The following is a 23,642-nucleotide window of genomic DNA, read 5'->3' as shown; positions in this document are numbered from 1 at the left end:
CAAAAAATCATGATAATTATCCCTGGCAAATGTCCCCAGTGATTTCCCTCCAGCACACTGCCCTATATCTGTTGGAACAAGTAATTCTGGTATAGAACAGTCACGCAGCCCTAGACTACCTTATTAGCTGTCCGAGTTTGCAAAATTTGACAAGAATCTCTTGCGAGTTTAGGAGCAGAAACCACAAACATCCTAATCCCAGGCTGGGTTGTTTATTTCATGCCTTCTGATGCTTCTACAGCTGCTCTTGTATGTCATCTCTGCTTGTTTGGACCACAAGACTTTGTCCAGTTTTCTGGGTTTCGTAATCTGAGTGATTAGACAAGAGTGTAGGACCTGTCTCTTATGACTGGAAATGGAACGCAGACAGAACACCAGAGGGCATGTGTCATTTTCTGAAATCCTGTTTACTGTTCCATCCTGGAAGCAAACAGCTTAGATTGATGACCTTTAGTCCCTGAAAGCTGCCTGCCTCTTGCCTGGTGTTCTGTTTGCTGGGCCCACAGATATTTTAACAGAGAAACACCTGTGTTCAGGGTCGAGCCATTCATTAAAGCACCAACTTTGTAAATAAAATGTAAAACACATGGACACAAAGAGAGTCGATTTGCTGATATTCTGTACGGGGGACTCCTTGAGGAGTCTCTGGGTGCCGAGGGATGGTTGGCCGGGTTGACTTTGGTCTCCTGGACCCAGATGGTCCATCGAAAACAGATGCTTGGGTGTTCCAGCCGGGTCATGCTGAAGCCTTAGCGGTTTGGCTTCAGGGTCATAGTTGTTGCGAGCAGATGAGATGAGCCCTTTTCGTGCCGCGGACATCGGGTCCCCTGGCTTTGGTGGCAGGTGACAGAGCAGAGCTTTAGAATCACAGGCCTCCATCCTAAGGACGCCTCGTTGTGCCGTCGGAGAACTGAGTCTCTGTGGCTGGTGTTCCACCCCCCCCCCCCCCTTGCTCACAGGAAAACACTTCCGTTTACTAGCTTAATGATTGGGTGTTTAGAAAACATGGCTCGCCGTTTGCACTGCTTCTTGGGGCCGGGGGCTGATTGCATGATGTCATTCTCTCCTGTCGTCCCGTGTCGTCTGTCCCCCTTCCCCCGCTGCCCCCGCAGCAGCCTGAACAGTGTCAACAGCAGCGACTCGCGGTCCAGCGGTTCCCACGGCTCCCACTCGCACTCGCCCAGCTCCCACTACCGCTACCGCGGCTCCAGCCTGGCCCAGCAGGCGCCTGTGAGGCTGTCCAGCGTGTCCTCCCATGACTCAGGGTTCATCTCCCAGGACGCCTTCCAGTCCAAGTCGCCATCCCCCATGCCGCCGGAGGCCCCCAACCAGGTAAGGGTCCTTGGCTCCTGGAGCAGCCGCAGCACCTGGGGTCTGGACCACCCTCAGTGGCTGGAACCAGAGAGGGACCTGGGCTTGGACAGACCCCTGTCTTCTGACGGGAAACCTCTGGTTTAATTTCTCATCTCTAGAGGAGCTGCTCTCCTAAAGGGAGAGATACCGTAAGTGGGGGGTTGAAGCTTACGATCATTATGCTGGTGATGGTTGAGTCACTGCATTGATTTGGGGAGTTTTCACATGTACACAGACTCAAAGAGGTTTGGCCACTCCCTGGCATCCCTGTAAGTGCCCGGCTTAGCGTGATGTAGTAATTAATGGGCATTTGCCAGTGGGGGTGGAGATTCTGTCACTGAACAGTGCCTTGGAGACCTGCCCTGGCACTCTCAGCTTCGTTTTATCAATTTGTGTTGAGAATGAGAGAGCATCTTCAGAGCCCATGCAGGTAGTTCTGTTGGCACCTTGCTCCTGGGAGAAGGGGAGGTGTTGAGTCTCTGACCACAGTTGGGTTAGATGGCGCTAGGCGCCCAGCCCAGTGGGTCCAGCCAGAGCAGAAGGCAGGAGCTGGGCACTGGAACACCCTTCACCTGCTCCCCTCTGTCCTCTTTTTGTGCCAGTGGGTTGGCCTCTAGATTAATAAGCAGCACGACCTGACCTATAGACACTGGGAAACGTGAACCTCCAGGGTGCCTCTCCGCACCATCCTCTGGGGAGCATGGTGGCTCCGAGCCCGTCGTGTACATTTTGAGGCTGACCACAGCCTTTGGTTCAAGATCCTTGGGATTCAGAAGGTCACGTGCTTGTCTTGTTCATCCAGGTATCCAATTTGCCTGACAGTCACCAAATATCTCCTGTGTGCCAGGCACCATCCTAGGAGCTTCTGCCTGTGTTAACTGTGTAGTCCTGCCAACAACCACGCAGAGTGTCGTTACCCCTGTTTTGTGTGGAAATGGAGGCTCAGAGATGCAACGCCACTTGCCCGAGTTGCACAGTTATGTGACCTGCAGGTTGAGGATCTGGAACCAGGGTTTCTGGCAACTGGTCCAGCACCCTTTCTGCACCACCCTGGCCATAAGGTGCCCCTGGCAGAGTGTTCTGGGGAGCACTCTATGTAGAAGAAGCATCTGAGGTGTTTTGGGAGCCTAGGTCACTCGCCTGACATGGCTGACATTGGTGAACCCAGAGCTGCTCAGCCCAGTGCTCCTTTTGGCATTTTACAGCCGTCCCCGGGGACTGTGGCCTCTCTCTGTCTTCCTGGGGTCGACACTCAATTTCGAATGGAAACGCTTGGAGCCAGGAGCTGCAGCTTTAAGTCCTGATGTGCTTGGGGTGCTTTGGCTCAGTCTCTGAGGGGTCACCACCTGTCCCCTGTCCGTCCCCACTATGTGTGGCGCTAAACAGCACCTGCATGTCTTGCAAGCAGAGGGTGAGCGTGGTCAGAGGGGGAGCAGGGATTTGCAGTTCTAATGTGCTGCGTCATTCTGTGTGTGTTTTTAACAACTGACACATTAACAAAGTATTGTGCGCTGACACTGCTTTCTAAAAAAAAGAAGCTGTGTGTTCCAGCCTTGCTGTGCGTGTGTGGATCAGGCTGAATGAAGCGGGCTTTCTGTCTCCAGTAGTGTCGAGGGAAGCGGAAGGCAGCTTGTTGGGATTTACTGAAATCTGAAAGCCGGCACCCAAGATATGCTTGACTAGCAACTCCAGGGCAGTTTTAATAAACTCAGGGATACTGCAAAATTTAATTGAGAATTCTATTTTTTTAAAAAGGCATTACAGCTGCTTCTAAGGCAGAGGGGAAATTTAAGGAAATTGTACACATCACACAGGCCAGAGGGTACAATCTCCTGGAGGAAGTAGTGTTACCTTAATTTGGGTGGGAGGAAGGAAGCAAACGTCTGAAAGGGGGCGATCCCTCAGGTACACGGATGCAAATGGATGCTACGTGGCAGGATGTGTTCAGAATTCTCCCGTTTTCCTCCACTCTGCTCTTTTCAAATTGTGCCATGTGTGCCCAACAGTCATGGACCACGTGTGCAGCTAGGCTCCTGCCTAGAACCATTCACTCCATCAAGCCAAGGAGTTCTTCAGGAAAAAAATGAGTAGAAGTCAAAAGAAAATACGAACCTGCAGTCCTGGGGTGATTTACTGGTTCTTTTTTCAAATTGAACATATTTGAGTTACAGGAACCAAAATAAATAGTCCTGGTAAATTACAGTGATAACTGATTTTTATTTATAGTTGATTAAACACTATTTACAGAGGTACACACACACAAGATCTTATTTAATCTTCATCTGATAGATATTATTAATCCCTATTCTAAAGATGAAAAAAAAAATTGAGGTTTAGAGAGATTAAGTCCATGGTTCCTTGACTGGGACGTGGCAGAAAAAAAACTTCAATCTGAACCTTCAGACTTCAGATCCTGGATGGCTAACCAGACACCAAGCTGAGGAAGTGGCCAGAACCTCCACCACGGGGCCTGGCCTTGCTTGGGCTCCTCGGAGCTGCATGCATTGTTGGAATGCCTTTTCAGTTCCTTGCTCTTGCAGGATGGGAGGCTCAGGATCTGTCCTGTTCTGTAGGAACCTTTCTTTGGCGGGTGAAAGGGGTGGACAGAAACACGGATCTGGCCTCCTTGCCAGTGAATACAGGGACACTTCCAGGGAAATACTAGAGAAGGCACAGACTTCCTTATACAAATGGGATGAGATTGCAGTTAACAGTGAAGAAAACTTAAAGCAGATACCGGGGTGGGCCCAAAGCACTATCCTGGGGGACCCAGTTACATGGAAGAGATGGTCATTGTCACTCATCCATTCAGTACCTTTAAACACCTGCCACATGCCAGGACAGGACCAGAACGTCGCGATGTAGTGGTAAGCTAACAGGCAGTCTCTGCCTCTGCCGAAGGTGAGGAGCTGGGAGCGGTTCCCCTGGCCGACACCGGGAGACTGGCAGGGACTGGATGTTTAATAAAATCAGGCTGAAGAGATGTTTTCGCAAGCCAGACCTCCTTTCCGTGATGTCCCAGAGCTCGCCAGGATGCTTCATCTCTCCCTGTGCGGCCACTGGAAACATTGCCCTAACCACTGGGATTCACTGCCTCAAACCTCAGAATCACTCCCCAGGCAGAGAGACCTAAAATCATGTGTTGTGAAGATGCAGCTTCATAGCTGGAAGCCACCCACATCCAGAGGTTGCATGGGACGAAGGAAGAGAGTCCAGGAATTAGAGCCCTTCTAGGCAGACATGGAGCAAAAACCCAAGTTGGGGGTCAGTCCTCTTGCAATAACGCCCGGACACCTGAGAGATGTAAAAGTCATGGCATCCCTTGGGCCCTGGGCCTATGGCACAGGAAGAAAGGCCCTAGAGAATGCAGGGAGTCCAGCGCCTTGACCACACTCCCCCGAGCCAGGCACACACATAGATGGTGGAGTTCTGGGGGCCTTGCAGTCCGGCAGGTCTGGGGCTCGCTGGGTCTCATGCTTCCTTTCCAGGGCTTGGAGGCCTCTGTGTTGGTGCAGCTTCGGGGGAAAAAATAACCCTAACCCTCTGCTTCTCTCATCCTTCCCTCTTTTGTATGCATGTCTGTCTCTCCGTGCGTGCCCTTCTCCCCTCCTGCCCCCCCCATCTTTTTATTTTTTATGACCGTCCTTTTTCGATGGTGTGTGGCCCCTCCCCGGCTGCAGAACTCGTCCAGCTCGGCCTCCTCTGAAGCCTCGGAAACCTGCCAGTCCGTGAGCGAGTGCAGCTCGCCTACCTCAGTCAGCTCAGGCTCCACCATGGGCGCCTGGGCATCCACAGAGAAGGTGACCAGCTGGGGTCCCAGCCTCTCTCCCATCCCCTGCCAGCTGCTCCCCGCACAGCCGCAGGAACCTAGAAACTCAAAATCTCCACCAAGCGTGGCCCCTCTTGGGGCCAGAGGGAGGGACAGGACTGAGGGCTTTTTCCAGAATGGGTGCCTGGCCCTGAGCAGTGACTGCGGTCGTCCAGAGGGAGAGGAAGGGGTATGGGGAACTCGCAGGTGTGAAGGCTTCTTCCCAGGACATGGATGGTCATCCATCTTCCCCCCTTCCCCTCCCCTTCACCCCACCCACCATGGCCTCCTCTTCACCGTGCCCTTGGATGTGACACTTCACTGCATCAGAGGCTGTGTGCTTTCCTGCCTTTTAGTTGCCATCACCCCACCCTTCACCCTGATTTGGAATCTCCTGAACAGTGATGATTTTGGAAACCTGGAATGAACAGCTTTCAGTTGACGCTTTTGAATTTTAAAATTTGCACAATGAGATGAGCGAATCACCGTCACTGTGAAATTATTAGTGAAATAATCGAAAACCATTGAGAGCACCACACATTAGGGACACGGATCATTTCCAAACTATTCTAAAATGTAGATAAAATATTTCCCCAACTGAATACTTGGTGTCAAATATGCAGGCATTGTTTGCACCGTAGCTAGCGCTTTTCTCTCGCATCCTGGACCATCCATGAGTGGCAGAGCCCTGATGTTTGTTTTATTTGCAAATATTCAGATCTCCCCCGTCTCTTGAATGTCAATGCCATCTTGTATCTCCACGCTCATCCTCTTATATTAATTTTTTTTCCTTTTTTCCTCCCTCTTTTTGTTTGTTTCCAGTTGTCTAACGGGTTTTCTCACTATAGTTTATCAAGCGAGCCCCACGTGGGGCCCGTAGGGGCGAGCCTTTTCCCTCATTGCCTGCCCGCCTCCCGCCTGCTCCCTCGGGCCACCTCTGTCCACCTTCCAGACTACGCTCATTATTACACCATTGGGCCCGGCATGTTCCCGTCATCTCAGATCCCTAGCTGGAAGGTTTGTGTCTCTCCGCCCTCCTCTCGCCCTCTCCCCCGTCCCTCATTGCCTCTGTGCTCACCCCCCTGCTGCCCCACGATTCTCACCCCACCCCACCCCACCCCTTTCCTCTCACACTCTGCCTTCTTCCCCATAACACCTCCTCCCTAAGTAAATTCCCACTGGGGAGAACCGGAAAGCAGCAGGCAGCGCTGAGACGGGTATGTCCACACAGAGCTGAGATTGGAGGAGCTCCCTGTAGGAGACACCAGTTAACCCCTGTTAGACCCTAGTAGACCCGGATGTGGCATTGCAGGGAAGTCGCTCCCAAGTTGTAAGTCCAAGTTCTGCCCTCCTGGGGGTTTCCTGAGGGTGTCACTGTTATCAGGGAGGGACTCTCCTCGGCCATGTTCCCCAGACTGTTCCCTTGAACCCTTACTAGGCCATGGTAACAGAACCATGCCCCAAGATATGGTTTGGCTTACTATGTTTTATCTTAAAAGTACCTGCAGACTTTATTTTTAGTCTTAAAACATGTTTGCTTTAATATAAAAACTTAAAGTTTTTATATTATTTCCTATCAAGTCTGATTGATGCCAGGATATTCTACCTTTATTTGGAGAGGAGGTCCCTGACTTGAATAGTAGGCCCCTAGGCGGCCCGCCATCTCGAGCAGGCCTTGACTGCCTCCCTCACAAGTGGTGTGGACCCCTCAGAATCTTTCTTCTGGCCCAGGGGCCTTCCCTTCCTCTGTGAGGACCTCAGAGAGCACATCCTGAAGCGCCCTTTGGGGCGGTTTCCCGGAAGTGAGGTTCAGCCTCAGGAAGAGTGGCTGAAGTCCCTTTAGCGCTCCCTGGTGGCCACTCCAGGCGAGTGAGGTCATTTGAGCTGCTAGGCCCCAGCGGGGGGCCCCAGACATGGGAAGGGAGGGCCTGGTCCCTGGGGATGTGCTGTCCACTGGCCGGTGCCTTCAGACACCATAGGCAGTTGGTCAGTTGTTTGATGGCTGTAACTAAGAGTCTCCCTCAGGCTACCTGCCCCGTTGTTGAGGGTTTTCAGTCTTTGGGCGGATGTGAGGAAAGGGAAGGTACCCAGGGGACCCCCAGAGGATTTTCTGCTCCCTTCTTCTAGTGCTGGGTGAGGGCAGAGGAGGGGCTGCTGGCCTGTCCCAGCCTGAGCTTCCCCCAAGGGGACCAGCTACCTTCTGTGGGCGGACAGCTGTCTGGAGGCTTCTGTGGCCTCCCGGTGGAGGCAGAGGCCCTGGCACCTGACCACACTTGTTCCACTTAGGACTGGGCCAAGCCAGGACCTTACGATCAGCCTCTGGTGAACACCCTTCAGCGCCGCAAAGACAAGCGAGAGCCAGACCCCAGCGGTGGAGGCCCCGTCGCAGCGGGAGGCACGCCCACCGCTGCCGAGGAGGCTCAGAGGCCGCGGAGCATGACCGTGTCGGCCGCCGCCAGGGTGACGCTCTTGTTCTCTACAGCTGGCTGGGCCCCTCGAGACCTGGCGGGGGCCACGTGCTGGCCAGCAACTGGAGGGATCCGAGCCCCTTTCCCCTACTCCCTGCTACAGCGTTTAGAAGGCCCCCAGGGAAGGTCTTGTATGGGAATTAGACTCTAGAACTTTCTAGAGCCTGGGTAGGGTCCAAGCAAGTTGGCGGCCCCCTGGCCTCACAGACAGTGGCGGTCACGGGAGCAGAATAGGAGTCCTGTTGAGGCCCCCACTGGACGAGGAGTGCAGAAAGGCTCTGGGGGTATCAGACAGGGGACTCGCGGCCCCGGTGGCTCATCTGTCTCTCTCCTCCCACCTGCAGCCTGGAGAGGAGATGGAGGCTTGTGAGGAACTGGCCCTGGCCCTGTCTCGGGGCCTCCAGCTTGACACCCAGAGGAGCAGCCGGGACTCGCTTCAGTGCTCCAGCGGCTACAGCACCCAGACCACCACCCCCTGCTGCTCTGAGGACACCATCCCCTCCCAAGGTAGGAGAGCCTGAGCTTTCCAGCCGGGCTTCCTGAGCAGTGCCAGGTAAGGAAGGGGGCCCTCCCTGCTGGGAGGAGGCAGACGTGCGGGAGTCCGTCCAGCCACAGTAGAGCATCTTGGAATGCTCTGGAGGGCTCGTCTGTAGTTGTCGGGTCACTGCCATGCAGCAAAGTGGCCAGATTTCACAACTTGATTTCTCACCATCAGGGTTACAGGGATGTCCCAATTTGAAGGCAGACAGATGCTGTTAATGATAACATCATTTGTGTTTAGCACTTTGTACCAAGCACCTTCTTTATTTTCCCATTAATTCTTCACAATCGTTTATGTCATAAGTCTGTTTATCCCCATTTTACATACATGGAGACTGAGGCCCAAGTTCACACAATAAGCAGCAGAGCTGGAGTTTGAGTCGAAGGTCAGAGTCTGAAGCCCAAACTCCAGCCAAATTCTCTATGAACCTGCCTCCCTCACCGCCCTCCCCAGCACACACACACAAGCCAGTAAGATGGCAGGCCAGCTGCTAGGAAAGATCTATGAGAGCTGACCAAGCCTGTCGGCAGTCCTTCAGTCCAAGTTTCTAGGACAGTGGGTCTCGGTGGAGGGCCACTTTGCTGCCCAGGGGACATTTGGCAACGGCTAGAGACATTTTTAATGGTCACAACTGGAGGGCGTGCCACTGGCATCTGGTAGATGGCCAGGGACGCTGCTGACCACCCCCTCATACAGCTCCACCCCACCACACAGAACTTACCCGAATGTCAGAGCACTGCTCTTCAGAAACAAGCTCTGTGATGTTCAGTCTGTATGCTTCCCCCTCCCACGTGACCCCACTTTTGGAGAGAAAGTGAGCACCCCTCAGTGATGGAACCTGTCTCTGCCTTGTTTTCAGAGACTCGTTACCGGTAGCTCCATTGCTTTTCTAGCCCTCGCCTAACGAGTTGATCATGAGGGAGGTAGTAAGGTCTGTGATGGTCCTTGTGGGGTTTGTCTCTCATGTCAAGTTCTGGGCTGGAGGGCTTGTAGAGGTTATTTCCTCTTGCCACCCCCTTTATTCCTCCCAGAGGTGCTCAGAGGTAGCCTCGCTGTGGCCTGGCGGTTTTGCATTCCTCACCGCTCAGCGGTGTTTGAGTGTGGGCCTGCTGTGTCCAGCGCTGCTCTTGGTGCTGAGCGTTCCCTTGGTGAACGAAACAACGGTCCCTGTCAGGGAGTTCTTAGACGGTGAGGGCTGCTAAGCCTGGCCCGGAAACCCCGGAAGGCTTGGGATGAGATTGCGGGTGAAGTACTTGGCCTCTGGGTCCCTTTGTCCTCCCAACACAAAACAATCAAAGAGCACAGCCACTGCCTCGGCGATTTCTAATTGGATCCTATGATCAGTTTCAGATTACGATTATTTCTCTGTAAGTGGTGACCAGGAGGCAGATCAGCAGGAGTTTGACAAATCCTCCACCATTCCGAGAAACAGCGACATCAGCCAGTCCTACCGACGGATGTTCCAAGCAAAGCGCCCAGCCTCAACTGCTGGCCTCCCCACCACCCTCGGACCTGCTATGGTCACCCCAGGGGTTGCAACCATCCGACGGACCCCTTCCACCAAGCCTTCTGTCCGCCGGGGGACCATAGGAGCTGGTCCCATCCCCATCAAAACACCTGTGATCCCTGTCAAGACCCCCACCGTCCCAGACCTCCCTGGGGTGTTATCAGCCCCTCCAGATGGGCCCGAGGAGCGGGGTGAGCATAGCCCCGAGTCGCCGTCCATGGGTGAGGGCCCCCAGGGTGGCACCAGCATGCCCTCCTCAATGTGGAGCGGCCAAGCCTCCGTCAACCCTCCTCTTCCAGGCCCGAAGCCGAGCATCCCCGAGGAGCACAGACAAGCAATTCCAGAAAGCGAGGCCGAAGACCAGGAAAGGGATCCCCCAAGTGCCACTGCCTCCCCAGGCCAGATTCCAGAGAGTGACCCTGCAGACCTGAGCCCAAGGGATGCCCCGCAAGGAGAAGACATGCTGAACGCCATCCGCAGGGGCGTGAAACTGAAGAAGACCACGACAAACGACCGCTCAGCCCCGCGCTTCACTTAGGCTCTCTTAGGCTCACAAGAAATGCTGCCAGTGGGGAACGAACTGTCTAATAGACCTAGTTTGTCTTGATCCATTCCAATCTGTAATCAAACAAAAGATTTTGTAGGCAACTCAGAACACAGCTCTTTTGAAAGTACTCGACACCTTTAGATAAGAATTAAAAGCAACATATGTAACTGACATAACCTTGATCTTTTAATTTGTAAATATTGAGTTTTCTTTCTGCACATTTTAATCTTATGTTTCCCTTTTGATTTTTCTGAAGGTGCCAAATTCCATTTTTTACAAGTCTTTGTAAAATTTTAAATGCATAATAAGGGGGGGAGGTCGGGCAGGGGAACCACGAAGTAGTAATTTCAGAAAAAAGGATAACTATACTTAGCTTTTTTTTTTTTCTTTTCTTTCCTGCAAGCTTTTGTAGATGCATTGTAGTAGTCTGGCTTAGACACAAATTCAAGTTATTGTAATGTACAAACAAACAAAATGGGTAAGGGGTAAAAATCCTTATTCAAGTATACTACATTCGGAATGAGGAAAGCGGGAGGCAGCTGATGTGCAACATTAGGAGTGAGGGAACTCTGGAAATGGTAGAGGCTGTGTTGGGACTGGGGGGAGGGTCGCGGGAGGGGCACACTGTCAACACAGCCGATCCTGTTACATTTAAGAGTAGCCTCGTAGGTTGAATTTCTAGTAGCTTCATGGTAAATGCATCCGAATAAGCCACACAGGGTTGCAGTGTTTGTTTCTGCAGGGTGTTTAAGGACTTCCTTTCTCCCACGATCGCTCCTGACTGCACACAGCACCCACCTCCAGTCCCGTGCATGCTGCCGCCACCAGGTAGACATAGAACCCCCCCCCCCACCACTTCAGTTACTTGTCTGTTAGTTATACCCACTTTCACTGAATCCAAACACATCCAGAAGGGTAAGGCGGTTTTAAAAATGTGAAAACAAACATTTAAAAATGATTGATAGCAGGGAATTCTTAGATATAGCAAATGCCTTTTACTTAACCGTGCCTAGCAGGCTGGGCACGTTGAAAAGCCCAAATATTTTGGAAAAACTGGAGCGGATTTAACAAGGGTAACCAGCTTGGAGTCTGGCAACTTGCCAATGTGTTTACCAGTCTGGGGGCTTGTTTTTCTTCTTTTAAATAATGGCAGTTAATTGGCTTCACACTAAACATTGAAGAGAGGAGGATTTATTTCTGTCACTGGGAATCTGACCACCATACTGTCCCTTTTTTTTTTGTATTCTAGGCAGTGTTTTTTGGAATGGATTTCTGTCTTTTCTAAGTGAAAGTTAAATTTGTTATAATGCCCATCCCCTAAAGCCAGCAGAGATGTGTAGATTTAAAGGGACCACGTTTGAGGAATGCAGTGGTGTTTAAAAAAGCCAGCCCCTTCGGGTCAGTTCAAAGTGCTCGTTTGGGACCGAACCTCTCAAGGAATAGGAGCCTTGTGGGTCCTGCAGATCTCTGTTGGCTCCAACCTTCAATTACATAATCTTCTGCTTTAATACATAACTGCACTGGATGTGAAAGAAACGTACCTGTATAGTCAGTGTTCTCTATATTAACATTTAACACTGCTGTGATTGCTCAAAAACATTTTACGTTACAGCTTTCAAGCAAAGGCATGATTATTAGAAACTGTTAAAACTTTTTTTCTTTGAAAAACAAGCTCCATTTACAGAGTATAAGCAACAGTAGTGCCTGTGGTTTAGCCCACCAATCTTGATGACTAAAAGTAGCTGATGCATTGTGCATATGATGCTTGAGATGGTTTTTGCAAAAGCAGAAATCACTGCAAGGTAATTACGATAGATAAAAGTGGTATTTTAAACCTTTCAAATAAATGGATGTAACTGTACCTTGGTACAGCTTTTCACTTGTTTAGTTTTTAAACGTTAGTATAATCTGAATAAATTTAATATAAAATGTTGCCAAATTCAATGTAGAAAGAATGTGACAAAACGCCTTGGGTAGTTCTGTTTGTGTTTTTGCATATTGTAAAAGCAGTGTCACAGCTAAAAATAAAGAAATCGTTTCTAAAGGTAAATTATTGTGGTTTAGTTGCTAGTTTGTACTGAGAGTTGACCTCTCCCTGTGCAGTTTTTTGTTCTAAACGTGTATAAATAACAATTGTGTAACGTGTCTCCCTTTTACCTTGTATCAGTTGCTTCAGCCTACATTATAAATAAAGAACCACTAGAAAAAAAAAAGCCCTGCATTTCAAGTCTTATTAAAATTCAGATGGAGGTCTTAGTGAAGTGTTAGAAAATGGACTGAGACCCAGATTGAGCTTAGTTAGAAAGCTGACAACATCATTTTTGTGCATTTTAAGAACACTAGTTGCCTGAACAGTGAGTTACCAAGAACTAAAACTAGCTGGGCTTGGTTGAGCTTTAAAAATGGCTTTAACCTTAAAAAAAGAAACTTCAAACATTTAGAGTTCTGCTACCCTTACCTTTGTGTCTGCAGACAATCCAAGCTACAGTAGAGGGAGCAAAGCTGGAAAACTGCCTCCAAAATAAGTGTCACCAAAGTGTCATCCACATTGGATGCCACCAAACTCCACTCCTGAGAACCCCATGAACTCCATGCTTATTTGCTGAATGCGTGCTTCTTAGAGTAGTCCTTTAATCAGAGCTAAAATTCCATTAGTGGAATCTAGAAAACAGAAAAGGTATCTCACATCCTCAGTATTGGCGTGCCTCTTCTTGGCTTCTTATGCCCTCCAGTCACCATAGCTAGTTTAAGCCTTCAACTCAAGTTTGTTCAACTAAATCTTCAGAGTAAACCTTGTATCTGGTTCTGCTGCAGTTTTCCCTCGATTTCATGTGTTATCAATATGACTTAATGGGGAAGAACAGAATACATCTGACTACGTTTCAGGTACTTTTCTTTATATGCACAACTGCTAAGAAAACGACAGTGGCCCAGTCACCTGGCATCATGTTACTCTTCAGAAGAACACGTCAATCATACCATATGGAGTTATTTTATTAGGGCAAGTGTATGTCCTGTAACTTATTTCACTTGCGAGCGGGACTGGTGAGGCATCTTCCTCTCTTTTTCTACATGGGCTGCTCCCGGGGCCTGGTCACAACATGCCACCACAGTGGGGGCAAATCACCTTCCTTTCGGGCTGGGGGCAAAGCTTCAGTTCTGGGACCACCAAGCGGGGTTTCCTCCTGCAGCTGCTTAACCTAGAAGGGGGGGGGGGTAAGGAAGGAACAATTAGAAAAGGAGTTGAACTGACTGTCCCATCTCTCTGCTACAGGGAAGTGTTGGCATTGTTTCTACTGTGTCACATGACACACCCTGATCCTCACTACTGAAAAGTGTTGTTTGTATATACCTGCATTATCTTTTTGTTTTTTAATGTAGTGTCCTTCCTTGTCTCTTGTAACATTCTTTAAAGTCTATTTTATCTGATATGAGTATTGCTACTCCAGCTTACTTTTGATTTCCATTTGCATGGAATATCTTTTCCCATCCCTTCACTTTCAGTCTGTATGTGTCCCTAGGTCTGAAGTGGATCTCCTGTAGACAGCATATATGTGGGTCTTGTTTTTGTATCCATTCAGCAAGCCTGTGTCTTTTGGTTGGAGCATTTAATCCATTCACGTTTAAGGTAATTATCAATATGTATGTTCCTATGACCATTTTCTTAATTGTTTTGGGTTTGTTTTTGTAGGTCCTTATCGTCTCTTGTGTTTCCCACTTAGAGAAGTTCCTTTAGCATTTGTTGTAGAGCTGGTCTGGTGGTGCAGAATTCTCTTAGCTTTTGCTTGTCTGTAAAGCTTTTGATTTCTCCATCGAATCCGAATGAGAGCATTGCCAGGCAGAGTAATCTTGGTTGTAGGTTTTTCCCTTTCATCACTTTAAGTATATCATGCCACTCCCTTCTGGCTTGTAGAGTTTCTGCTGAGAAATCAGCTGTTAACCTTATGGGAGTTCCATTGTATGTTATTTTTCGTTTTTCCCTTGCTGCTTTCAATAATTTTTCTTTGTCTTTAATTTTTGCCAATTTGATTACTATGTGTCTTGGCGTGTTTCTCCTTGCGTTTATCCTGTATGGGACTCGCTGTACTTCCTGGACTTGGGTGGCTATTTCCTTTCCCATGTTACGGAAGTTTTCGACTATAATCTCTTCAAATAGTTTCTCTGGTCCCTTCTCTCTCTCTTCTCCTTCTGGGACCCCTATAATGCAAATGTTGTTGCGTTTAATGTTGTCCCAGAGGTCTCTTAGGCTGTCTTCATTTCTTTTCATTCTTTTTTCTTTCTTCTGTTCCACAGCACTGAATCCCACCATTTTGTCTTCCAGGTCCCTTATCCGTTCTTCTGCCTCAGTTATTCTGCTATTGATTCCTTCTAGTGTAGTTTTCATTTCAGTTATTGTATTGTTCATCTCTGTTCTTTAATTCTTCTAGGTCATTGTTAAACATTTCTTGCATCTTCTCGATCTTTGCCTCCATTGTTTTTCCAAGGTCCTGGATCATCTTCACTATCATTATTCTGAATTCTTTTTCTGGAAGGTTGCCTATCTCCACTTCATTTAGTTGTTTTTCTGGGGTTTTATCTTGTTCCTTCATCTGGTACAGAGCCCTCTGCCTTTTCATCTTGTCATCTTTCTGTAAATGTGGTTTTTGTTCCACAGGCTACAGGACTGTAGTTCTTCTTGCTTCTACTCTCTGCCCTCCGGTGGATGAGGCTATCTTAAGAGGCTTGATGGGAGGGACTCTATAACTGCATTATCTTTATGCCCACATTTTAACTCGGACACAAAAGCTGTTCTCCTTAAATGTTTTCCCATTCTTAAAACAGCAATGCTGAGAACAAACCCTCCTACCCCACCTCTTACTCATTAAGCAAAACCCTGACAATTACCATTCCAATTCCCCCTTGTTATGGTTCCCCCACCTCTTTCCCCCCCAAAATGTTTATTTTTGTGTCTCAGCTAAGAGGTCTCCAAAAGCACTATTAAGAAGCTTCAATTTGAATACATTAGGGATGTTAATTTAAAAGCCCCCCAAATAGCAATGAGGACAAGAAATAACATGAAATCACAGGTACAAGTGTGCTCAGTTCTGCCCCCACTGCCCAGCTACCCCTTTTCCAGCGATCTCCAAGACCATCACTGTCCTAATAGAGGAGGAGACCTAAGACACCCACTTTCCAGATCCATGATTTTTTGAAGCTTCCTCCAAAAAAACCAACTCTGGATTGTGGCTAATCTGAGCCTCAAGCACATGTGCAGTTTAATGATGTCAAAGAGACGGAACTGGTAAAGGAGGAATGTTTTGGGGAGAAGTGGTTATCACAGTGACCAACTGCAGGATGAATCTGCTGCTCTCCATGAATCAATACGCCTTGAGTTCCCAAATGCTGACATACTTCTTAGAAAACACTGCCCTCCTTGGTCACAAAATCATGAATCTAAGTAACCCACTATCCAACCAGTGTCCCCTTCCAGCTCATTTGCTTAAATGCCCCCTTGAAAATAATTCTTGAAACTCACAGATGCTGCCAGTTCACAGGTCCTCACACCCAACTTGCCCTTCTTTCTGCATCAGCCTCCCTGTCTACTTCCCTCCTTTATCCACCTAGATTCCATCACGACAATCACTCCCTGTCAAATAAGTTCCTCGTCACTCTTGACAGTGGACAACCACACCGTCTACCTTCAAACCTGCAACCATACAGCTCAGTATTGCTAAAAAGAAAAAAAAATACTGGAACAAACTGGTGTCACGACATGTTAATTATTCCCAACTTCACATGGGCCTTCACCACCACGTGGCAATCTTACTACTATTCTCCAGCAAGCTCATCCTCTGCCCACGATTATCACACCTTTTCCACATTCTCCAAACATGCTTTGCCCACTTCCTGGCTTTTCCTGACTTCACTTAAAAAAGAGAAGCCTTCACATCTAAGTCTGTCATTTCCCCATCATCAAAACTTCTAACCCAAATGTATTTATACACATCTTTTGTCCAATTAGAATGGAGGAAGAATCCCTTCTCCTTCCAAAGGCCCCCACACATGCTTGGGATCCCACCCCCCTTCTCAAAAACTTTCCTTCTGTACCTATTCCACCTCTCTTCAGCACTACCAATTTCTCCCTCACCCCAGATCTAATCAGCATATACGCATCATTTATCTTAAAAGAAAGTAATCCCCTGGCCTCCAGTTACTGCCCCATTTCTTCATTCTCCTCAGGAAATCTTCTCAAGAGTCATCACTCCCTCCTGTTTACTCTTCCTCACCTTCTGATCAGTCTTCGTGTGATAGAAATGGCTCGAATCAAGGTCACTAATGCCCTTCCTGTAGCCAAAACCTTTGGATGTTATTTCTAGTACTCACTCTATTCCATCAAATCAAAGATGACTTGGCCCCAGCCATTCTTGTTTATTTTTTTTTTTTGGCCATGTGGCACAGCATGTGGGATCTTAGTTCCCCCACCAGGGATCGAACCCATGTCCCCTCAGTGGAAGTGCAGAGTCTTAACCACTGGGCTGCCAGGGAAGTCCCCCGGCCATTCCTGAAGCCATTCTCTTGGATCTAAGGATCTCAAACATTTCTGTGTCTTTCCCTCCACTTCCTTTACGGGGGAGAGGGCACCCAGAAGAGACCCTCATTCTGTGGCTTTTAAAACAACTGACAACTCCCACATTTCTATTTTGAGCTCAAATCTCTCCTCTGAGTTGAGTTCCAGATTCGTACATCCAAAGTCACCCTCTGACACCTGCACCTGATGTCTCACAGGATTCTCAAATTTAACATTCGTAAATTTAACATTTAAAACTGAACACTTGATTGTCCCTTTGATATCTGTTTTTTCCCCTCTTCCCTATCTCAATAAACACCACAACCATCCTCCAGATGTTGAAGTTTAAAACCTGGAAATCATTCTTGATTCTTCCCTGTCCTTCACTACCCACCCCCCCCACCCCCTATCCAATCCCTCTTCACACCCCTGCAGACAATATCCTGAATTTACTTCCTTCCATATCCACTGCATCCACCCTAGTGCTAGTTGCCATAATCTTTGGACTAATTTACTGTAATAACCCCAAACTGGTCTCGCAAATTCTCCACTTGCCCTCTCCAATATATTTTTCACACTACAGCAAGATTGACTTTTTTAAAATATAAATCAGACATCATGAGTGGAAAAATACCCAAGGTGCTGGTGGAGAAGGTTAAGGGACTGTAGGGTAGAGCAAGGTCAGGCAGAGGACTATGGAGGGGAAGGAGGGAAGAAGCAAAATCAGAGAACAGAAAAGCCAAAAGACCAGGGAACACATTTTAACCTATTTCTAAGATGGCTGTAAACGTTACATTTAACACACTTGAAAGAGAAAGTATATCTGAGAGGCAAGGGGCCAGAGTAACTGTCGGAGCTGGAATCTGGACCTCTGCACGTGGGGAACCAAACCTCAGCTCCTTCCAGGTGTTGACCATGTGGGCCAAACTACATGGTAAAACACAGGCAAGACTCACCTCTCGCTCCCAGCTTTCTCTCCGCAGTTTCTTCCACTGCTCTCTCTTGGCAAAGTAATCAGGATACATTGCCTTCTCGGAAGGATGCCAGTAATCTAAGCACCACTCGGGAACCTGTCAGGAGAGGAAATCACGGCGTCATTCCACAGGACACATTTACATGTCAAAGGTAGGGCCTGCTCAAGAGACAGAAGACAAAAATCAAGGTGCATTTTTATAACCATTCCAAGTATCAGACTGTTTCTGACACTAAGCAAAACAGCAGAGGACCGAGACAAAGGAGAATGCCTTAGAGTGAAACAGCCTAGGGATGAAAAACAGCAAGGTCAGTCCAAAGAGAACTGGCATCATTCCTCCCCTACCTGAGTTCTCTAAAGATCTGTATGTTATGGCTGTATGTTATTTGGAAATATCACTTAGAATACTAAGCACCAATTGAAATTGGTTAACTTTAAGGTCCAAAAATGAGTTATTTACCAATTCCTTTAGCACTTTGCTTTGCCGGAAAGTTTACTGCAACACCTTGGCACTGAATTGGGAAAGAAAAGTCGTGATGGCATCTGGGAGAGAGAAAACTGACACTGAAAAAAAAAAAAGTGTTAACTGTCAGGAAAGAAATGTCCTAGCTGCCCCTAAAAGGGCAAGTGGTTTCCAAGGCTGAGGTTCGGGATTTGAGACACCGCTGGTCCTCACCTACCTTGTAGCACTCGTATCTCTCATAGGAGGTACCCCCAGGAGACTCAGGGAAGATGTATGGCTGAGGATGCTGACAGTGCCAGAACTCTTCCTCTGCCTCCCTCAGCAGCTGGGTGGCCTTCACCATGTCCTTCTCATTCTTATGTTCATCAAACCGAGCTCTCATCAAACAAGCAAAGTACCGGTACTTGTCCCTTAAACCAAAATGATTTTGGAGATTAGAAATGGTATCTACTCAATCAGGCAGTATTTCTGTCTGACAAGAGGCAGTACTTCCACTAACACCTTTCAGGTGAGTAGCATGACTTCCCAGCCCCTCCCTGGACCCTGTCAATGGAGCAGCCGCATCATTACGCCTTCCCTGGCAGACCCCAAACACCAGCAACAAAAAGCTACTGTATTACTGATAAATACAACCTAACCCCTTTCCCGTCTCCTCTATCGCCTCTGTAGGATCATTCAACATTCATTCAATGACAACTTACTGTATTTCCTCCTACCTTGTGCTAGGCACTGTGCTAAATTCTGGAGACACAAAGATGTAGAAGGCATGTATTACTGATACATGGTGCAAAGAGTGTTGCTCAAATCAGACAGACCTGGGTTTCAATTCTGACTCTGACACTAGCTGCCTGACCTTAGGCAAGTTTCGGTCAGGTTCTAGAAGAAACCATGGGCAGAGATCATTTACGGGGCTTTAAAATTTTTTTTATTTTTTATTATAGTTGATTTACAATGTTGTGTTAGTTTCTGGTGTACAGCAAAGTGATTCCGTTATACATACATATATATACTTTTCCATTACAGTTTATCACAAGATATTAAATATAGTTCCCTGTGCTATACAGCAGGACCCTGTTGTTTAGTTTATATACAGTAGTCTGTATCTACTAATCCCAAACTCCTAATTAATCCCTCCCCCCAATTTCCCCTTTGGTAACCATAAATTTTTCTTTGTCTGTGAGTCTGTTTCTGTTTTGTAATTAAGTTCATTTGTACCTTATTTTAGATTCCACATATATGTGATATTTATCTTTCCGTTTGACTTACTTCACTTAATATATAATCTCTAGGTCCATCCATGTTGCTGCAAGTGGCATTATTTCATTCTTTTTTATGGCTCAGTAGTAATGGGGCTTTGATAATCCAGGCCATAGATGACAAGGGCTTGAAGCAGGCAACAGTGATGGATGGTGACAAGAGAAAAACATTTAGACTACAAAGTTACAGGAGTAGGCTGTGGAGTCAGATAGCTTAAGACTGTTTCAGCTCTGCAGTTCCTAGCTGTGTAACCTAGGGTAAATTATTTAAAGTCTTTAGGCCATGGGTTCCTCCTCCATAAAAGAGTTAATAACAGTACCTATATCTTAGGGTTGTCCTAAAGATTGAATAAGCTAAAACGTATCAGCACACTTCAGACAGTGCTTGGTACATCCTTGGTGCCCAACGTAAGCTACGAATATTATTACACTAGGGAAAGAATTTACAAAAATCAGTGTCCAACGGCATACAAGTATGTATGTTGTTGGCAGAGGGGTAAGTAGGGAGTACTTGAAAATAATGCTAAGACTTAAAGCTGAGTGACTGTATTACTAGTAATGCCATTAGCTGAGGCAGGGAATTTGGGAAGAGAATCAAAATGAGGTAGTGAAAAGAAAAATACGTTCAGTTTTAGAGAACTGTAGGTAATCTAGCAAACAGCTGGAAATACAGCTCTACAGACAAGTGAGCATAGGTGCTAACTCAAGTCCCAGCGTTACATGAGGCTGCCCAAAGTATACACAGCAATGACCAAGGGCCTAGGATGGACCCACACAGAACAAATAGCGCTATGAGGACAAATGGAAGGAAAAAATTCAGGCAAGTACTGAGAAAAGACGTCAGTGAGATTTAAAGAAATGACGAGTCAGTGTTTATCACAGTAACTACTTCTATCCTTTCCTCCAAGATAATGTTAATATTCTCAGATGTAATTCAGCAATACCTGAATGCCTGATGGCTTGACTTCCTTCATCTTTATGAAAGATAATTCTCTATGTTATCTGTTTGTTTATATGTCCATCTTCCTCATTAATCCATAAATTGCTACAGCTGAGAAAGAAGCCTTATTAACTTTTGTCAGCCACCACAGAACCTGAATTGCAAATTTTCAGATGAATAAAAGAATTAGGGAAGTAACTAACCCTACAGCCTTGAACCTGGCCATCTTCCTGCCTAGCAAAGAGAAGTAGGTCAATGACTTTACAATAATCCCAAATATACAATCTGGGCTTCCAGGATCCTCTCCACAACTCTTCCAGACGTACTCAGTTTCCCATTGTTTAGAGGTTTTTCTCAGAAGCCCTTCTCCTGACACTAGGTTTTAGGATTCTGCTAAGGGCATGGAGGCCTGGCATTCATACATCTTGGGTTGTCACCCCACCATGCATTGCATCTAGATCACAAAAACCTATATGTTTTAAGACTGTGTTCTAAGACTAGTCCCAGATGGACAGAGGGAGGAAAGAAGAAGAGAATTATGTGGGAGGTAAAGAATTCGGTGCGATGTGAAGCTAATGAAAAGGACTGAATGAAGCTAAAAAGAGAAAAGCTGATGGGAGGGGTGATGATGATGTTTTGGAGTTAAGACACCTGAGTTGTAATCCTGGCTCGGCCACTTACCAGCTGCTGGGCCTTGAGCAAGTCAGTCTCTTGCCTCTTATTTTAGCCTCTTATTTTTTCATCTATAAAATAAGGCTAAATAACCCCTAACACCCAGAGTTGTGAGAACTAAAGAAAATAACGCATTTATTATTACTGCCAGTACCAGGAACGAGAAAGTCACGAAGGAAGCTATTATTTAGTGAGCGCTGGAGGTATGACCATTTCCATGTTTGGCACTTCCTTTCTCTTAATCGTCATGCAACCCTCTGCGCTGGGTCCCGCGTCCGTTTTCCTGATTAGAAAACTGAGGCCCGGGCCAGATAAACAAGTCTTCAAAGTGTCCCAGATGTGGGTGACGAAACCTGCATTCGAACCCGGGTCTAGGGGAGGGCTCCGCGGGGCAAGGGGCCGCCTTCCCACCCCGTCCCAGAAGTCCTTGAGCCGCTCGGTCCCCAGAGCTTCTCAGCCTCTGTAGCGGCCCCCGGGGTCACCTCCCCGCGCCCTGGGTCCCCCTCGCCCACCTGTGGATGCACCACGACTCCAGGTGGCGCAGCGCCCGCTTATAAAGCCGCAGCACCTTCTGCTGGTGGGTCAGGTAGGCAGCCGGCACCGAGAGCGCCATGACTGACATTTCACCTTCAGCGGCTGCGGGGGACGCCGGGAAACCGGACGTCAGCGGCGAGTGGGCGGGGCTTCCGGTGGGCGGGGCGATGGAGGGCCGCTTCCGCTTCCGTGAGGAAAGAGCTGGGGCCGCAGTCATGAGTCGCTTCAAATTCGTAGGTAAGACTTTCCCCGGGTTTGGGGCCTTTCTTTCGGTTCTTGGGCTTCGCGCACCGCGGCCACAGGGCCTAGGACGTGAGCTCTCCGGCTTTTTTTTTTTTTTTGCGGTACGCGGGCCTCTCACTGTTGTGGCCTCTCCCGTTGCGGAGCACAGGCTCCGGACGCGCAAGACTCAGCGGCCATGGCTCACGGGCCCACGCCGCTCCGCTGCATGTGGGATCTTCCCGGACCGGGGCACGAACCCTTGTCCCCTGTAAAGGCAGGCGGACTCTCAACCACTGCGCCACCAGGGAAGCCCGCTGTCCGGCTTTTTGAGGGTTGAAAGTGCACTCTGTGGAGGAGGGTGAGGGGAGGCCTCTGGGTGTCGGTAATGTTCTGGATCTCAGTATGGGTGCGGGCTTCACGGGTGTGCTTCTTTGTGAAAATTCACGAGCTGCGCAGTTACGGTTTATGCTTTTTCCAACATATGTGTTGTGTTCAATAAAAAAAAAGGAAATAAAACTACTAAAAAGCAAACGAAAGGCCTGTCACTATGTTCTCCTCCATCCCACGCGCACCTCCCCGCGGTTTCCCGTTTCTTTGGCGGAGAGGAAGATGGCTTCGAGGGACTCGTTGACTCACTAATTCATATCACAGTTCATATCACAGTTACTGGGCGCCTCTGGTGGGCCAGGCACTGGCCTAGGAACACAGACACGGCCCCTGCTCTGCTGGCATCACCATCTGGTGGGGGAACTGGAGGACACACACAGTGGGAAGAGAAACAAGTTTTATACTTGGCAAGTACAACAATCTATTTGGCATCGGTAGAACAAGAGATGGGGAATTCGACAGGAACTAAAGGAATAAGCATATTTAGTACCAGACTTAGGAAAGCCTGGGGGAGGTTGTAAGAGCTAGGATTGGAAGGGTGACTTGGAACTCGAATGTGTTGCTGAGTTTAATTTTCTGTGTATAGAGTAGAGCTTCACTGAAGGGTTTTGACAAGGAGCATTCATTAAGTAAATCATTGAATGCCAGTTACATATTGGGAGCCTTGAGCTATGGGATACAGCAGTGGGTGAAGCTGGACATGATCCTTGTCTTTGTGAAGTTTCCAGCTACCTGAAGGTGGAAAACGACAGTGATCACGTCTCTGCTTTAGTAAGGTAGACAGCTGTTGTGTAGGTTTGGTGGGTCATAGGGAGAGACAGGGAAGCATTTCAGAGCTTGAACAAGGGCACTGGAAAAGGGAGAGAGAAATGGAAGAGAGGTACGCATTTAGCAGCTGAGTGTTTATGGCAGGTAAGGAAGAGTGAACAGTCAGAGATGACTCGGCGTTGGGATAAATACCTATCTAAACATGAGATGGAAGCATGGGTAGTTTGGCAGTGGGTGGGAGATGTAACGAGATCCATTTGGATTAGGTTAAATTTGAGATTCTTACAGGACATCCAGGTGGAGACATTTACTGGGCAATTGGAAATGCCTGGCACTCAGGAGAGAGCTTAGGATTATAAACTTAGAACAGTTACTTTAGGCAATATTTTTTACTGAGACATTGTACTAAGTATGTGGAATTATAAAGAATCTAGTGGTGCAGTTAGTTTTCAGACTGGAGAGGTATGTACAGTCAAAGCAAATGCAGGGGAGAATGTTTAAGTAGCACATTGTTAAAGTGCCACAAAAGACGTTTTTAAAAATGCTGTGGGAGAGCCTGGGGTGGGGTTGGGGGATGGGAAGGTCATCAGAGGTTTAGACACTATCCAGGTGTGGTGTCTCTCAGCCTGTTTATTGCAATCTGTGATATAATTGAT

General features: G+C 47.9%; 3 protein-coding genes across 26 annotated transcripts in view; 2 read left to right on the top strand and 1 right to left on the bottom strand.

Moving 5' to 3' along the window:
- MTSS1 (MTSS I-BAR domain containing 1) overlaps window positions 1-12,451 on the top strand; it is a 162,792-nt gene extending 150,341 nt beyond the window's left edge. For 2 of the 13 annotated variants that reach the window (XM_032609613.1, XM_032609612.1), the window contains 5 exons: window positions 1,113-1,332; window positions 5,984-6,178; window positions 7,448-7,621; window positions 7,974-8,136; window positions 9,515-12,451. In XM_032609613.1, the coding sequence (XP_032465504.1) occupies window positions 1,113-1,332; window positions 5,984-6,178; window positions 7,448-7,621; window positions 7,974-8,136; window positions 9,515-10,215 (1,453 nt within the window). In that variant the 3' untranslated portion in view covers window positions 10,216-12,451. Of the gene's footprint in view, window positions 1-1,112; window positions 1,333-5,033; window positions 5,154-5,983; window positions 6,179-7,447; window positions 7,622-7,973; window positions 8,137-9,514 lie in introns of all 13 variants that reach the window. The other 11 variants (XM_032609618.1, XM_032609616.1, XM_032609621.1 and 8 more) reach the window with 9 other exon arrangements.
- Window positions 12,452-13,100: 649 nt separating this feature from the next.
- Window positions 13,101-21,745, bottom strand: NDUFB9 (NADH:ubiquinone oxidoreductase subunit B9). 2 transcript variants are annotated; one of them, XM_032609640.1, is made up of 5 exons: window positions 21,588-21,710; window positions 20,608-20,637; window positions 18,425-18,620; window positions 17,728-17,841; window positions 13,105-13,424 (listed from the first exon to the last, which is right to left on the bottom strand). In XM_032609640.1, exons 1-5 carry the CDS (start codon window positions 21,695-21,697, stop codon window positions 13,293-13,295), a joined length of 582 nt encoding a protein of 193 aa, XP_032465531.1. In that variant the 5' UTR covers window positions 21,698-21,710; the 3' UTR covers window positions 13,105-13,292. The 2 variants fall into 2 exon arrangements, with proteins under 2 accessions (XP_032465532.1, XP_032465531.1); XM_032609641.1 differs by lacking the exon at window positions 20,608-20,637 and having other exon boundaries at window positions 13,101-13,424; window positions 18,425-18,617; window positions 21,588-21,745.
- Window positions 21,746-21,770: 25 nt separating this feature from the next.
- The window catches only part of TATDN1 (TatD DNase domain containing 1), a 37,646-nt gene continuing 35,774 nt past the window's right edge, over window positions 21,771-23,642 (top strand). For 4 of the 11 annotated variants that reach the window (XM_032609636.1, XM_032609631.1, XM_032609635.1 and 1 more), the window contains exon 1: window positions 21,822-21,846. Coding sequence is in view for 2 of the 11 variants with exons in the window: in XM_032609630.1 (XP_032465521.1) it covers window positions 21,777-21,846 (70 nt within the window). In the remaining 9 variants the exon portion in view is untranslated. Of the gene's footprint in view, window positions 21,847-23,642 lie in introns of all 11 variants that reach the window. The other 7 variants (XR_004346403.1, XR_004346404.1, XM_032609630.1 and 4 more) reach the window with 5 other exon arrangements.

The sequence above is a fragment of the Phocoena sinus genome, chromosome 17 (genome assembly GCF_008692025.1).
Source record: "Phocoena sinus isolate mPhoSin1 chromosome 17, mPhoSin1.pri, whole genome shotgun sequence".
NCBI classification, from domain to species: Eukaryota; Metazoa; Chordata; class Mammalia; order Artiodactyla; family Phocoenidae; genus Phocoena; species Phocoena sinus.
Note: the sequence above shows the minus strand (reverse complement) of the source record. Positions and strands in the feature narration are given on the sequence as shown.